Source organism: Silurus meridionalis, chromosome 2 (assembly GCF_014805685.1).
Source record: "Silurus meridionalis isolate SWU-2019-XX chromosome 2, ASM1480568v1, whole genome shotgun sequence".
In the NCBI taxonomy this organism is placed as follows: Eukaryota; Metazoa; Chordata; class Actinopteri; order Siluriformes; family Siluridae; genus Silurus; species Silurus meridionalis.
In genome coordinates, this window is record NC_060885.1 from 15,979,792 (window position 1) to 15,997,655 (window position 17,864).

Here is a 17,864-nt window from a genome sequence, read left to right on the forward strand (position 1 = left end):
GAAAAAAACCCCACAAATAAATAAATAAATAAACAATCCACAATTGCCTGTTTAAGTTACTGCATGTTTTGTACCCTAGTAGAGAATCCTCCACTTGTTACTCTATTATAATCTTACTGCACGTATCCACTGCTAGATGTGACTTTTTATTTTATTTTTTAAGCACATCCAAAAAACCGAAGCCCCTGTGTGACCTTCAGTCCAAAACGCTGAACAACTGTATGATGTTTAAAGGCTCTGTAATCTACAGAGTGGGCAGCACATATTAACTACTTTTGGTTTGCCTTGAGAAAACACCCCACTGCAATCCATACTGGAGTCAGCACCATCATTTGACATTCTACTAGTACAAATAGACACACCATGCGTTTTCTTGAGAGCCTGTGGAAACCTGTACATTAATAATGCATGCAAATTATATATCGGATTCAAAACAATGCACTGAAGGACACTGTTAAAATGTGATGTGTGGATGAACAGGGCGTACTTACAAACGAGTCGGTCACCACGTTTTTGTCGTAGTACTTCTTCTTCTCATACTTGTCCCTGATGAAGAACTCTACAGCTCTGAGAGGTTTGTTAAGGGAGAAAGCAATTCACCTGCAGTGGGTACAGAAATAATGCTTGCATGGGCACACACAAACGTACACACACACAAACTTTCCCTTTCATTCTTGCAAATAGACTTCTATCACAAATCACTCCTGCCACTCTTCTGCACCCACTCCACCCTGCCTTCACTCTTTTCTTCACTTCTCTAACACACTCTGCATTACTTTGCACTGTTGACCCCATGTACTTGAACTCCTCCACCTTCATTATTCTTCACCTCCAAAGCCATCCTACAGACCACCATCCGATGCTGTCTAGCTACACTGTCCCCTGCCAACACCTTAGTCTCCAATCTCCTTCAGGTTGCATCTCCTACATAGAACATAGTCCACCTGTGTGCACCTTCCTCCACTCTTTTAAGTCACCTTCTGATCCTCCTCCTTCTTAAAATAAGTATTTATCACTGCCATTTCCATCCTTTTAGCACTAAGAGTGCACTGGCTTGTGCAACCCTAATGGCTGGGTTTATTTCTCAAGTAATTTAAATACACAAAAAATCAAGACAAATTAAAAAAATAAGACACTGCAAAGAGAAAAAAACAAAAAAACAAAACACAGAAGACGTTGCAGAATGAAAAAAAAAAAGAAGGAACAGGAGAAAACAGCGAGGGGCAAGATGCTGATTCATAATGGAAGCCTTTTTTGGCCACATAAAAAATAGAAATAAATAAAAAATAGAATCACATGGTATCAAACTAAGCCTCCAATCCCTGGAAAGAACTCTGTCTAAAAATCAGCTCTGGAGAAGACGGAACAAAACGGATGAAACGGAGGAGCCTCGTTCATACACCAACAGCTTCAAGCCTCATGAACTTTATGGCCCTTTAAAGTGTAGATGTCGACATTTGGATCCCACTTCATGTAGAGTTTTGAAATTGGACATTGGACATTTAAAGTCTCTGGCATGGAGAAGCTGGTGTTGGATCTATAATGATCTCAGACGATGAGCTATGAGTTGCTCAGTAGCTCCTGGTTCCACAAAGTCAAATGACTGTATAAGACTATAGAGAGGACATTACTCAAAATCTCACACTCCGGTGCTCATGGAAGTTCTCACTCTTCAGTGTGTTGTGTTGTTTAATAATCTTTAATAATGTATTATAGATTTATAATCACGCTAATTATCCACCCAAATAAGGATTAGGTTCCCCTTTTTGAGTCTGGTTCCTCTCAAGCTTTCTTCCTTATAACATCTAAAGGAGTTTTTCCTTGCCGCAGTCACCCCAGGCTGCTCATCAGGGATAAACACACATCATTCTCTTTAATTCTAAAACTTCTGTAAAGCTGCTTTGAGACAATGTTCATTGTGAAAAAAATAAAATTAATAAAAATAAACTTGAACTTCAGACTGCAGAGGCTGACAACATGGTTACCAGTGAATGCATCAGATATTAAGTCACAATTGCAAGAAATAAAGTTAACATTTTTTTATGAGGTGGAACAGGCTTCCATAGGATTCAGGCCAAAGAAAACAACAACGTTTCCAAAGTTTGGGATCATTTCAAACTAAAACAAAAAAAATACACAGAACAGTATGTTTTTTTAAGAGAAATCTGATTACATTTTTTAGATTTACGATTTTTTATTTATATATTTGTTTTTGCATTTGGTGTAATATGGCAAGTAAATGCAATAAATGGGTTTCGTTTTCACAGACATCCTTAAATGCAATATCAGCAATAAAACGTTAATTTTTCTAAAAAAGAAACAAATTACCTGTTCATTTTAAGAGACCAGATTTATTTTCTCTTGTATATTTGATTAATTTTATATTCGATTACTAAAATAATCCATAGCTACAGCCCTTGTCAGGTGCAGTGTTGAGATTCTTGATACAAAAATTAATACATTGAGATGCATCTCCACACTCAAACATACACAGTGAATAAATGCCCTAAATTCTTGTTGTTTATCAGCAAGGATATTGTTTTCTTTTTTTCTTACAAAGCACTTCATAATTTAATAAAAAAATAGCAGTGACTTCATAATTAAAACCCGGTTTTGTTTTATGTGACGTGAGTCGCTACAAGGTCTAGCAGCATAACAAGTCACAGTTGTGATGCTTGTCAGTCATGTTTCTCAAAACCTTGCTGTAATTGGCAGTTGTGGAGTACAGGAAAATAATACACCTTTCGCATTGTAAAAATTTTATCAAATTACTGCACGTCTTCATTAGTAAGGGGACAAAAAAATCTGAGGGAAGCTTTAAGAATCGGTAAGAATCACATGAAAGAATTGACTCATCGTGACGCACAATCAACCCACTTCACAACTGATGCCACTGGAGAGGGCTGATTTTAACCTTGCAGAACCTGAACAAGGTGTGCGTTGACACTCTATAAACAAAAGTTTAAGGACACCTGATAAGATTAATATGTGCATTTTGAACCTCACATTTCACATTTAGCCTCCATTTGCTGTTATAATATGCTACACTCGTCTGGAGGATGTTCCACTAGATTTTAGAGTGAGGTTATTGGAGATTTGTGTTTATTCAGCAACAATGGTTTTAGTAAAGTCAGGTATTGATGTAGGGTGAGAAGGTCTGGGGTGCAGTCGACATTCCAATTCATCCCAAAGGTGTTAAGTACAGTTGACGTCAGCACTCTATAACAGGCCAAGATGCTCCACTCCATCCCATGTAAACCATATCTTAATGGAGCTGCTTTAGACTTTATCAAGATGGAACAGGTTTGGGTCTCCCAGTTTGCGGAAAGGGAAAATTTAATGCTACTGCATCCTATACAATCGTGTGCCTCCAACTTTGTGGTAACGGTTTGAGGAAAAACACAGGTGTCCCATTACTTTTGTCCTTATAATGTATCAGGACTGCAATTTAATCACAGAGTTCTCTGGTGACCAATATATCTTAGCGCTCATATGCTCAATTAAATTTAGGAGTGCACTAGAGACATTATTTCATTGTCTAGGTTTGCAAAAAGGAGCTTTAATAAACTTTAAGACAAGTCAGAAATGACTTGAATATACCTCGTCCTTTTCAAAAAAGACTTGGTTAGATATCAGAAATATTCACTGCCTCATAGGTAGTCAAAATACACATGCAAAATGTTTCCAGTAATTCTCACCTTCTTACTGGGTGAAAAAGAGCCTTGCGGTTTCATTCATCTTTGCAATTGATATTTGAGTCACTGTTTGAGTCTCATACGTCAGAGTCAAACTAGCACAGGCAATCAGATTGTACCTATAGGCGAAGTACCACATCAGATAAGTGCTGGTCTACTAATAGTATCTCAATAACTTCTTCATATAACTGTGCTATAGAAGTGTATATCCATGCCTGCAGAGACAATCAGTTAACATGCATTAACCTCTCCATAGACAGTTAGCATCTGCCTTAAAGCCCCTTATCCTGACCTTCATACATCAAAGCTGATACAATTTTATGTTTAAAGGCCCCACTTTGTCTTTGGATTGTATCCTTGCTGTGGCCAGCAAGCTTTAAATGGCATCTTAAACTCGTTAGTGTATAAGCTCCTGTATTTGCTCTCTATTCCCCTCATTAGCTGCACTAAAGTCAGGATTTTTAATGCTGCTAGACAGTTAGACTGCCCAGTTAGACAGTGAGAGAGAGAAAAAAAACAGTGAAGGGAAGGGAAGGGGGAGATTAGAAGATAAAAATGATACTTAGTAAACATAGAAAATTTAAAAGTAAAATAAATAAATAAATAAATAAATAAATAAATAAATAAATAAATAAATACATAAATAAGTAATTTTTTTTTTTTAAAAGCATGAAGGCAATAAAATAAATAAATAAATAAATAAATAAAAAGCAGAGCTCTGATACCACACTGATCCCATACAGTGCTGAGAGATCACAAAACAAATAGATAGGCACACTCATCAGACACACCACACACACACACAAAACAGCAAAACTACTATTATGCAGGTCTGGAGCAAAAGCTTGGATGGCATTATTGGATTTGCACATTCGTGACTCTTTCATCACAACACAATTGTATATCTGATTTAAAAAAATGGATCAAGGCCCATCACAGTGACCGTGAAAAAGAAAGACAAAGAGAATGTAGGCAATTAAGAGAAACAAAGAAAATGTAAAGGAAATCAGAGATAGACAGGCGGGCCATCAGAAAGATTATTATTATTATTTTTAAGAAAAACAGATGAGAAGAGAGGCATAGATAGAAAAAAAAGTACACACACACACGGGGTCAAAGACTGTCAAAAGTTAGAAACACTTATGGTTTAAGAGCCACATGCATGTTCCTTTTTATATGTAACAAATGGGTAAATTAATAGTTTGAAAATTTACTTTGACAAAACAAATATATAAATGTACTGAAAAATCCTCCCTGTGTATAAATAACACACTTTTAGCATCTGGGCAAGTAGTTTCTCTGAATACTTTGCCACGCCTCATGTAAAACTGGCCAAAGGTGTTCTTGGTTGGTTATTTAGTTTAACTGGCGATCCAGTTCATCCCAGAGCAGTTCAATAGGATTCAAGGTGATGTTGGTTCCAATCAGCTGAAGTTCAGAAGGAATTGCCTGGTGTTGAGGTATGGATTGGTAGCCATGTTGGTTCAGTATTCCGTTTTCCCAGTAAATAAGTCTTTAACTCTCACTGCTCCATGACAACCCTGAATCATTAAGTTCCACTTCCATGTTTAAATGTGGCTATGAGGCAGTCTGTTCTCTTACATAAACTCTACTGTTAGCAAACAAAATGTCAAATTTGGACTTCTCTGTCCACAGAACACAGTCATTCACTGACCAATTCTTGTGGGTTTTTTGCCTGTTGCCTAGTTTGTATATAAACAAAAATAACAAACATAGGTCTCAAATAAAAGACTAGGTGTTTCCAAACATATGACAGCCATTAACACACACACAGACACACAGATGACCAGCCAAGCTGATTTTATGCAAGTTGAAGGGAGGGGAAACATGTAATTTAAAATCTGAGAAAAGAAAGATTGGGAAATCAAAAGCACCCTACATTCCTAAGAAACACTGGCAGAAAATGACTATTCTTTGTACAGGAGGGAGGACAATTAGGAGCTCCAGGCTGCTTAGCTTCAACACTGTAAACTGAGAGAAAGTGAGTCATCAAACAAGTATCAATCCCTTTACTATGACTGCATTTATCTATTTAAAAAAAAAAAAAAAAAAACAGTAGAAAGCTCATTATTTTGCTGAGAACAAAAAGGGGGAAACTATTTCTCTCTTATATATTCTACTTTGCTATTTGAATTATCAGAGTTGCAGAAAACAAAATACATTTGTGATTCTGAAATTTAATTCAATCCAGAAGTATTAAGTTCAGCACCAGTGACTGTTGCAACCACAGTATGCAACCTTCAAATTTTTGTTCTGATCATTGTGAATGGCTTTCAAGGACAAGATTAAACACATAAAATAATCTTGCCCTCAATCACTTTGGACAATAAAAGTTCATGAGTTTTTTCCCCCAGAAAGAGAAAGCGTTCTAATTTAAGGAACTGATTATCTTGAGGTCGGTTCAAGTAAACCAAATCTGAATTAAATTTATTACACTTGCAATTGACAAAGCAATAAGTTGGCTGCTTTTATCGGTCACCTATTTGCAAGTGATTTCTTCAATCAGAATTTTCTAACCTTTTTTTTTTAAGATTCAAAATAGGTACTTGTTTATTAAGGTGGCATCGTCTATCTTATTTTATAAAAATAGCTCTAACGACTCAAAACAAAAATCCGGCAAAGTCATCTATTATTGTGAAATTCAAAGAGGGCAAGTGGTAGCTCAGTGGTGTAGATCTGATCAGAAGGCTGTAGGTTTAAATCCCAGCACCACATAGCATGGCATTGCTGGGACTTTAAGCAAGGCCATTAACCTTCAATTGCTCAATTAAATGTATGAAAAATGACAAATGTAAATGTACTCTCTTCTATTCATTTTATTAATATGAGCCGTCTGCCTGGAAATTTAACATAAGCACCAGTGTGAATATGTGGAACTTTCTTGGTGTTAAAATTCCTCTAAAGTTTGAACGCCAAGTCTGAATAATGCCCCGGGTCATTCCCTATATTATTATTATCATTTTAACTGAATTGTAATACTGAAGCTCATCTTTAAGCTATAAATTCATAAAATGGATTGTATCATTTTTTTTTCCCTCAACATTCCACAATAAACAGACTGGGAAAGAAGGAGAAGGAGAAGGAGAGGGGGATAGAGGTTGACTGCTCTACAATTCTTATTCAGTCTCTTGCTTTCCATAGTAAGCACATCTTCATTTCTGCTACAATTTTGATAAAGAGTCAAAGGCCAAGAACTGCATGAAACAGGGTGAGGGTGAAAGAATGAGCCCGAGAGACAGACTGAAATAAGACTTGTAAAAAAATAAAAAAAAATAATAAAAAAAGAGAAAAGAACAGTAGAACGGAAGAGAAAATGCTAGAGTGCTTCAGAATGATGGTGACATTAACAATAGACAAATACTTTTAGCTCTAGCTGCAGAAAGGCTTTTTTTTCAAAGCACATCTTTCCTTGACCGCTCGCAATGCTTACATAAACAAGGCGAGTCTTCCATTAGCGGGAGAGGCACAGAGCATGACAACATCTGGCAGAGGGAAAACGACAACGACACCAGATGTAAATCTCCATTTGGAAAAAAAAAACATAATACACCACAGAGTTTTATCAAAGGCTTTTTTTTCTCCTGGAAGAAGCTTCACCTTCCCTTTCCAGATTAATCCATTTTGACAGAATATCATACTGCAGCGGTCAGCATAGAAATGAAGCGATTTCCACACCCACACCAAACACTGGAGAGCAGATAAGCAGAGCGCCTGCCAAGAAAATTCAATTAAAGTGTGCAGAGGCTCCAAAGAGGAGAATATGGAATTAGCCGGGATGCCATACACACCCAATTAGGCCAGCTGTGTGTGACAGGCTGGAGGAGGAAAAAGCAATGCCCAAGAAGAGACAAAAGAAACAAACAAAAGGAGAGAGGCGTTGCTATTTCAAGTGTGCGTGTGTGTGTCGTACCTTTTCTCACAGTACTGAGGTCTAACTCAAGGTGAGAGAGTTAGCTGTGAAAACTGCATGTCGTTCTGCATTAAAATACTGTAAAATCCTGCGTAAGGCACTTGTATCTGAGCGCTAAATCTAACAGCAGTGTGAAGACACTAGAGACTCTAACTTGCCTAAGGGTACTGAAGTTCTCCCATACATTTTAAAAAGATAGCAGTGTGGAGACTACTCTCTGATCTTGGAACATAACTAGCATAAATCTGCTGTAATGTTACAGCCAAAGCAATCTGATTCTATAATTATATAGTAGTAATGCACCTTACATAGCAAACCTAAACCAGGGAGGTGATCACTCAGTGCAAATTGTTGCCATGTACCATGAGAGATTATGGGACCAAGCCAGCAGTGGTTGAGGATTAAATAAAATCTACAGGAAGTCTCCGATTTACAATGGAGATGCGCTTTAATGACCCCATTGTAACTTGAAAATATTGTCCAGACAAGGCTACCCAGGAGTCTTAAAGAATGGCGATCAGTATGGGGCAATATACTGTATTTTGTAGATAATCTAACTAATTACAGTATATAATTTGGCAAAACAGACCAATTTATACTAGACGTATTAAATAAACAAGAGCCGCAGCCATGGATTATTTTAGTAATCATGTATTCTACCGATTATTCCATTGATTAATCAAGTAATCGGATAAGAAGTACTTTTTCTTTATTGAAAAGCAATACTAAATATACAAGAGAAATTAAGACCGGGCTCTTAAAATGAACGAGTAATTTGTTTTTGCTAAAATTGTATAAAAGGATATCTGTGAAAACTAAATCCAATTATTTCATTTCATTGCAATATTACATCAAAATGCAAATACAAATATATAAATTAAAAATCATAAATAAAACTATAAAAATTTCAGATTACTAAAAAAAAAACTAAACACACTGTAAGGTGTTTACTTTGTCATAGTTTGAAATGATCCCAAACTTTGGTAAGTTTGTCGTTGTCTTTGGCCTGAATCTATTAAAGCCTGTTTCCACCACATAAAAAAAAAAGTTTTGCTTAATTCCAACTTCTTTTTCTCACAATTCTGACATTATGCCTCGCAAACATGCAACACTTTTGGTGCATCCACTGATAACCATGCTGTTGGCCTGAATTTTGAAGCTGTTGGTGTATAGACTCCAGAGCTGATCTTCTCCAGAGCTGATTGTTAGACAAAGTTCTCTCCAGGGACCGGAGGCTTAGTTTGATACCATATGATTCTATTGATTGTAGCCAATTTCATTTTCAATCTCTAAAGCTTTCTGGGCACTACAGAGAGGTGACGCTGACCAATTGGCAAAAACCCTTTTTTTTTTTTTTTTAAAGTGGCGGAAGCAGGCTTCCATATGAATCTTCTCTTCGCCACTTGCTGTTTTCTCCCAATTCCGACATTTTCGTTCTGCTTTATGTATACGTATGTACATAAACACACACACTATATATATATATATATATATATATATATATATATATATATATATATATATATATGTGTTTATGTACATATATATATATACATATATATATATATATATATATATATATATATATATATATATATATATATATATGTGTGTTTATGTACATACGTATATATATATATATATATATATATATATATATATATATATATATATATATGTGTGTGTGTGTGTGTGTGTGTGTGTGTGTGTGTGTGTGTGTGTGTGTGGCAGAGGGTGTATGGACAAGCACCAGTGGGAGCACATGGAGGGCGGAGGATTCGCTGCTATGTTTGCCTGCCGCACAAAATGTTTTATATATTTACATTTTTGTTTTATTGTTATATCGTCATTGTAAAAATATTAAAATTGTAACTGGAACATTCATAATTTAGGGACCACCTGTATATTCATAGGTAATTTTTTTACTTTTAATTCTATGTATTACAATTTAATATAAAGAAACCTGACTCATAAGTGGTTTCAGTATAAGTGTTTAAACAGTAAATTATAAAACGCTGCTGACTTTTTGCAAATATAGAACTGTAGCTAAGCATCAGTTGCTTAGCCTAAAAACACACATTACCCAGGCTACTTGCACCATTCCAGACGTATATCAGAAACACCAGCATGCTCACTCACACACACAAAAGATACTGATCGGTTTGTGGCCGTCTGAAGTTATCTGGCAGATGGGCTTCATACAGCTGTCTGGCCTTGGTGTTGCCCATGCTCTGCACACTCTGTACACAGACACACAAGAGAGAGGAGAAAAGAGATGAGAACAGACCGATAAAAAGCTGAGAGATGAACTAACAAATGTAAGAAAAGCATATTTTTAATTTGTGAAAGGCAAATTACTACAGATTTTGTGGAGCTCATTCTTCGTGAAGGGAAAAAATGTCACACAATTACTCATCAAGAATTAATCAACCATTAAAGCTCCGGTTAGTGTTCAGAGAAGAGAAGCTCTCTTTGTGCTGCTTCTTTAAAAAAAAATAAAAAAGGAGAATAAATCATTCATGCTGTTTTTAATAACAGCTGTGTTGGGCACTGGCTTTTAAAACGTTGGTTCATGACCTTCTAGTAATGAGCCAAAATTAGAAAAAAAAAAAAAAATTCATTTGCAATACAAAGCTACATTTTTGGAGTGTCTGGGGCTCATTAGGTGAACAAATCTGCAGTGGAAAGCCCTGGGAGAGTTCAAAACCTTGGAAATACTGTTTTGAATATTTCAGATAAAACATTTGCGGCACTAAGGGTCTGTCACTTGATTGTAAAATACTGTATGGTATATTCAGGAAATATGAATCCCCAAACACTGTCATGTATCCCTAACAAATAATTATAACTAAAAGCCACAATGCAGTGGCTTGATTAGAACAGTGAGTGTGTTTCAGATCAGACAGCAGCCTCTTCCTGGTGAAGTAAACATCTTCTGATAAGTGAAAGTGCTAGAACAGCAGGTAAGAGAAGTGGGGCTTCTGCAGCGCTTTTGTTTGCATGTGTGAGTCATGGACATTGAGTGGTATGTCGGTGCATTTCGTTCGTATTTTCTAGCAGTGCAGGTGGATAGAAAAAATAAACAATGTGAGATGGCGGTTGGTCTGCCCTCCACAGTCACTTTTAGCTCGTTTTCAAAGCTGCAGTTAGGTTATAGGTGCATGGGACTGCGAAATGCAGAAGCAGCATGCATGCAGTTTTAATACAATGGATTCAAATGAGCTTTACAGTCCTTACACTTAACTGCCTAGTATAATACAACTGCAATGCTTTATTAACCTTTTAGAACTGCGTTTTGCCACGAAGGCAAGATTAACTGTGTGGTTATTTTCCGTTTATGGTATCTTTAGGTTTCATCATATGATCATGAAAAATATAGTCATATAGTTCAGCTTTTCATTGTGCCCAAGTATAAAAAAGTGTAAAAAAAAAAAAAAGTTAATTAAATATATGCTGGCTACAGGATATCAAGTGTAGATTGTTTTATGTTCTCACACAGAACACCATGATACGAAAACACGAGTTATTATACTATAATACTGTATATAAAAATAGGCGCATTTTGTCCATGCTTAGCCACAAAACGCCTGCAGTAAGCAGACAGAAATCAGTTCAAGTTTTTCAGACAGGAGAAAATAAGCAACTGACTAACGTGTGGTTCTTTGGTACACGTACAATCAACCATAGTTGAGATTAAACATAGTGTTACCCAATTCAAAAATTCCTCAGAAACTGAGTTTAAAAAAATACAAAAAATAAATAAAAAAAAAAACGTGGTTTTTACACTGAACATTGTTGTGGCCTGAATCTAAGTGTTCCTTAACTCACCTCAGTGCTGGTCTGGTTTCAGGCTCACTTGATTCTCTCAAATATAGATTGACAACACATATGCCAAATGAAATACACTTGTATCTATGAGCATCTTTAAAAGAAAGCGCTCACAAATGTTTTCACAGTACAGCATTCACATTACCAAAATTGTTCTGCTTCAGAATAAACCATACGTGTGAAAGTCCTGCAACCTGTAAGAGTTTGTTGCTAAAATGTTGCACATGAAGCTAAAAACGTTGAAACTAATATCAGTAAACATTCTAAACACCCTGACCCTCTTTCCAATCGAGAATGCAAGGTAGATTATCATTAAACTGTAGTGTCACTTTAGTCAATGATAACTACATTGTGCCTAAGTTTTAAATGTAAATAATCTCATGGATTTTTAAATTCATCCCACAGTAGAAAAGCTCCGCAAAGAACATTGTCAATATCAAAATGTCAATCATGGCATAGTCCATGTGATTAACGGTACAAAACAGCACCTGGATTTGCTCCGGGGTCCATTGGTCCAGGTTGACAGATTTGACACGGGATATGTGCACTCCCAGATTCCGGTGGATTCCGGCACACCTGATACAGATAAACACGCCGAGGTTCCAGGAAGCCCATCGAGGTCCTGAATAAGAGAAAAGAAAAAGCATTCCGTGAGAATCTCTTACCGTCCCTCTACACCGTTCCTCCTCTGCTGTTTTAGCTTTACACATGGAATGTAATGAGAACATAGAAACAAATATCAATAGCAGTGTTTGTGTTTGTCAGAAAGCTGCTGCTTGGAGATTCTCTCACACAACCACTGCATCCACAGGGCACTGCCCTTGTAATACCTCTTCCTTAGCTTACAGGTGATAACAACATACTTCAGATACTCTGCACTGCACTACAGCCGGAATACAATCCACTAAAGCAAACAAGAATTTGTTCTTGGGATGTAGTTCTGGTTTATTTTCTGAACAAAAATAGTGTGTACAGATAACAGTGTTAGTGGAGTTTTTATACCAGAGTGCAGATGACATGCAGAAGTACTTGTCTGATCAATCATTTGGATAAGGATGATTGGCCCACAATAAAACAAGTCAGTACCATTTTAATTTCAACCAAACTATTGTGTATGAAATTCCATGTAGGTACAGTGCAATCTGTTGTGTGACTTGTGTAAATTACTGGATAATTATATCAAATCATTAGTTTTGAAGATTGAGTATATCGCATTTTTTGTTCAGTGTTTCAAGCATCCCTAACTCAGATATTTTTTTTGCAGTGCTACTCCACGGTGCTTTGGCTCAGTTTGCGCCTCACATCTCAGCTGAGCAGTTCACATCAACAGAAAAATATCGTCAGCCACCAAATTCAAGGTTCAAACCACTTTTTTATAGCAATCAATTTAGTCTAAGTGTTGGATTGGAACCAGAACCAAATCACCTCACACCATTTAAAGAGTGAATGTTTTGGTCCACACCTGAGTGAAATGAGTTTATTCTCAACTACCTACACAAAGAAAAACGAAAACTCAAAAGGGTTTCACTTAAATGGGCTAGAACATTGCAAATGTAAAATCACCCTGGACGTCAGCCATGAGAATCTATGATATGTATAACAAAGTATCCTAGTTAAAACCAATTTTAAGCAGATACAGAAAAAGTGCAACTCTTAGAACTGAACCCGCTACTCTTAGTTTCCCCCCCCCATTTTCTCACCAATTTGGTCCTTCAGATTTTTGCTCACAAGCTAATTGTCTCATATCATACAACAAGTACCAACCTGGGAGAGGAAAACGAAGACCTTTTTAAGCAAGGCAATTCAAATTTATGAACTGCTGCTCATGTTAAAATCAAAGGACAGTATACGACATTCAGTCAAAAGTGCTACCTGCCCTCTTCTAAATACATAATCTCACATTCACTACTGGCTAACTGAAAAAAGACAGTATGGCATACCTTTTAGCCTGAAAGCAACAATCTGTTCACAAGTAAGGCTTAGGCATTTTTAGATTCTAACCTTGTGATTTTCAAATAAAAGGACAAAAACATTTGTGTTGCACCACTTAGCCTCCCAAAGCATTTGGCCTCTACTTGCAAGGTGAGAAAAGCTTATATTAAGTTATGTAATTCAACAAAAAATTACTGAAAAAAAAAAAAAGATAAAAAAAAAAAAGAGAATACTGCACTTAAATAACATTTTAATATATTTTTAGGCCTCAACCAATGAATTTTGTCCTGACTCTTTTATATAGAAACACCAGCACATGCGATTCACACGTCCTTTAGAATGCCTGGCATTAGATTTGCCTACTGGACAACAGGAAAAAGGAAGGAAGGAAGAAAGGAAGGTCCCTATTACTCTGGCACGGTAACCGCTGAGCCTCCTGGCAAAGACTGACTCGCATAATATCCACACATGCATTTGCATGTACTAAGACTTATTAGCATAACAAACAGTGCGGTAAGGGTTCTTTATTTTTTTGAGCATGCTCATAACTCATGCATGGCCCTGCATGATTACACAGGATATTAATGACTGTCTCAGCACTGTTCTCCACCCATCGAACAAAAAAGGAGTACATGGAGCGAACAGGCCGATAAGACTCCCGATGCAGCGTAAACTCGGGTGGAGACACTGTAATGAGCGAACAGTCTCTTATCTCTCCCCCACCCTAGCTATTATCCAGCTCAATGCACGCGTTAACGCTGCCACCCACCCGCATTTATTAAATCCAATAAAAGGCTAGGAGATTGTGTCTCACCCCTGAGCAGCAGCCACTACGTAACTCACCCACCATTAAATGTGTTTCATTAGTCACAGAGTGGAGTCGGTACTGTGGGGTAGAGGACTGAAAGACGCCGCATACAAGCTACATCTTACAGTTTCAAAGTTCCAATTAAGCTTTTTACAAGATGGAAAGTCAGGGCTGTACTTAAACGCGTAAACTTAAGTTATTAATTTTAAATAAAAAAAGCTTATTAGAAAAATATCCACACACACACACACACACACACACACACACACACACACACACACACACACACACACTACAGCTGCAGATCCTTTTTGTTGAACAGCAGCAGAGAACACAAACACTCTTCACCAAAAATTACCATAAAATAAAAGACCAGTGGTGCAAGTCATTACATCTTTTTATATATTGAAGAGGGTTCGAGTGATTCTTGAACCTTCTAGAGGCCAACATGAAAGCTCCCTCTTTACTTCCTATACTACAAGGCAGACTAGTTCTATAGCCGTTCCTGTTCCTACTCTTATCTGTGCGCCAGTCTCTCTCCCTCTTACGGTTTCCGACTTCCTGAGCTGGTAGAGCAGCAGAGTAGGAGAGAGCAGGGGCTCAATGCTAAGACAAGCTTAACTAACCCTGTCCTATTTGTGGCTGCTTCTCTGCACACCCGCATGGACCAAAGCCAGTCTCGATTGTCTGGCGGGTAGTCTGCTGCTTTCAGACAGGACGTGTGCACATGCTTTCTCAATGTGCCTTTTTTTTGTTGTTGTTGTTGTTCTTCTTCTTCTTCTTACTATCTTCTTCTACACAGCTGGTGGCAGAAGATCCAGCCAGACAGGGGTCGATGCTGCAATCGCTCTGCACTAACAAGGACTGCCTAACTACACGGCAACAAATTATAGATGAACACCATGCCTCTATACGCTATAACTATGAAGCCTGAGCTCACCCCAAAAAACACACCCAGAGAGGCAGAAAGACAGAGAGAAAAAGAGAGAGACAGAAAGAAGTGAATAGAGAAACTGAGAATATAAAATAGGCTGAGCTCTGCTACACTGAGGCGTTAAGAAAGCCCACAAGGCTGTAATGAACAGCTGGAAAGGGAGATAACATTATGACATTTGGGAGAGTCTGCACTACCTGGATTATACCCAAGTCCCTGAGCCGGGTGGTGCTACCTTAAAATGCAATTAAAAGACAACGTAAACGAATTCTTCACTGTTTTTAAATTTAGCTCGATTGTACTCACATGGTCCACGGCTCTCTATTTGTCTGCGTATACGAGGAAGAGTGCGAGAAGAAGTACACAACTCTGGCCCTCTTTGCACACTTAATCCTTGAATCAGGAGCTATTATACATGCTTATTCAAATGACCTTGCTTTGCATAAATATATAATAATAAAAAACCAAACAAACAAATAAAAAACAATACATTTACTTATTACTTGTAACTCTCAAAATAAATCTAAACATAAAGTTGTATTTGTTCTTGGAGGACAAAGGGAAATAAGGACACGTGATATGGTATGCGAGATGGCGATATGGTACTTTTCACCACTACATGAAAAGAACACAAACAAAAACTCATTGTCAAGCAAACGTAAGTTAAAAAAAAAAATAATAAATTGATCCATGAAGCATTGTTCTCACGCAGGTTCCCCTTCCACATACACAATTATAGTCAAATAGTCAAAACAGAAACCAGCAAAAACAAAACTAGCATCCCATCTTGAATAGTGTTGCAAAATTTTAATGCTATATTATTGCAGAACTGTTAATGCTATATTATTTATAAGTACAAGTGTCCAATTGGTCAACTCAATAAAAAATATCTATATAAAGCATAGGCAATACTGTAGATACAAACAATATTTATTACATGATAAATTACGTTATTATACATTTATATGGCACTATTTTAGAACACTTTTCCTTCTTTATAAAGCAATTACAATTTGAGTCACAGAAAAAAATGAATAATAAACAACAAGAAAAAACTTGTAAGCATCTTAAAAGGGTGAGTTTGTGCAAATATTAAAATGAAGGAGTTTGCCCCTTTTTTGTATTAAATCACTTCTTTTTGAAGTGTTTTGTTAAATGCAGCATTGCTTCTTTCCTGGCAGTTTGTTGGAAAAATCTAGATACTAAAGATTGTGATATGATATCTCTGTAATGTTGCTGGGCTCTATTCAGAACTAGTCATTAATTTGCTGACAGAAAATACCTAATGTACATTGTTACATGCAAATCGTTTCATTTTGTATTCTATATTCCATACACCTTAAGCGAAGAGCTGATTTAGACCAGAGGTTTGCATATCCAATAAAAACTCCCATCATACATCCCATAATAGCCTGCTTACTATGGCCTACACAAACTCGACACACAGCTCTTCTGTGTTTACATGTACAAAAATGGGACACCCGCATCGTTCCGTCAATGTCACCCCAAGGCTACCAGAATGCATTTGTCAAAATAAACAACAGTTGCCTTATCTACACAATCGCTCAAGTTTCTGAAGCCATGGTACTCGGAAGAAAGGCAGCTCCTTTTTCTCCGCTACTGCCCTACACCCTGCAGCAAGGGAGATAATATATGAAGGGAGAGAGACAGAAAAATAGAAATAGAAATCATCAATCATAAAAAAAAAGGCTCAAAAGAGGCAAAGAGAGGGCTGGAGACTGAAAAGGAAAGAATGGTGAGTTTTCTTTCCCGGTCCGGATCCTAGTGGGCTTTTCGAAGTCCATTGGAAGGCTGCCAGCACAACTTCCAGCTACCCTCCTCACCACCTGACACTGGACTAAACACTGATCAGGCCCCGGAGTCCTAATCACGGCACAGAAGAACCGCACGCCTGCGAACACTGTATTTCCGTTCCCTTCTCTCCGCTCTTCTCGCTGTTACCATCTGCAAATGTAAATGTGAATCTCGCAAACAAGCTTGCTTCATCAATAATTCATGGCGGTACAGAGTTTAAGCTGATTACACTATGCATAATCATGCAATCATGCATCAACAAAAGCAGAACAAAAATAAAGAGAGATGATGAATACTGAAAACAAGAGAGGAGTTCACTAAAGATAATTTGTGCCTGTTGAGGCGTGTTGGAGATCGAGGCCTGAGGTAATGCGTTATGAGAACGCAGGGGTGTGTAATGTGTTATGAGACTGCATGAGGCGGGAATAAATATTTAAGGAACAGTATTTTTCTTTAATATGCTTTTTTTTCTGTGTGACAAATTGGATGGCTACCTCAGACTAAATTAGATACCCTAAACAGGTCACGAGCTGATGGGTGTAAAATAAATGATGCCAAAGATAAGGCGAATAGGTCTCCTTAGTAGTTTTCATCGAACACTAATAGACATTATTTTAAGTGTTAATGCTAAGAGGAAGGTCCAGTTCAAGACATCAGTAAGTCATTAAACAACCGTTCAGGGGATTATCCAAATCAGCCGACCAGGTGACGCCAGCGCATAGTTAAAGTTCAAATCACGCAGTTAAAGTTCAAGCGCTTCATTTTACTCTTCACATCAAACTTACGAAGTGGGAAGAAATGTGTTTTAATTGATGTTGATGGCTGTTGGTACCAGACAGGCTGGTTTAAACATTTCAGACAAAGTTGATAGTCTGGGATTTTCAAAAAAAAAACATTAGCAATTATGCTGACAGAAACAGC

The 17,864-nt window shown here is 37.2% G+C and overlaps 1 protein-coding gene across 4 annotated transcripts in view; it reads right to left on the minus strand.

Moving 5' to 3' along the window:
• Nucleotides 1-17,864, minus strand: part of smap1 (small ArfGAP 1) — a 108,134-nt gene that overhangs the window by 64,871 nt on the left and 25,399 nt on the right. For all 4 annotated transcript variants that reach the window (XM_046870893.1, XM_046870885.1, XM_046870878.1 and 1 more), the window contains exons 2-4: nucleotides 11,943-12,076; nucleotides 9,781-9,866; nucleotides 492-567 (exon numbers count right to left, since the gene is read on the minus strand). In XM_046870893.1, coding sequence (XP_046726849.1) covers nucleotides 492-567; nucleotides 9,781-9,866; nucleotides 11,943-12,076 — 296 coding nt within the window. The remainder of the gene's footprint in view (nucleotides 1-491; nucleotides 568-9,780; nucleotides 9,867-11,942; nucleotides 12,077-17,864) is intronic.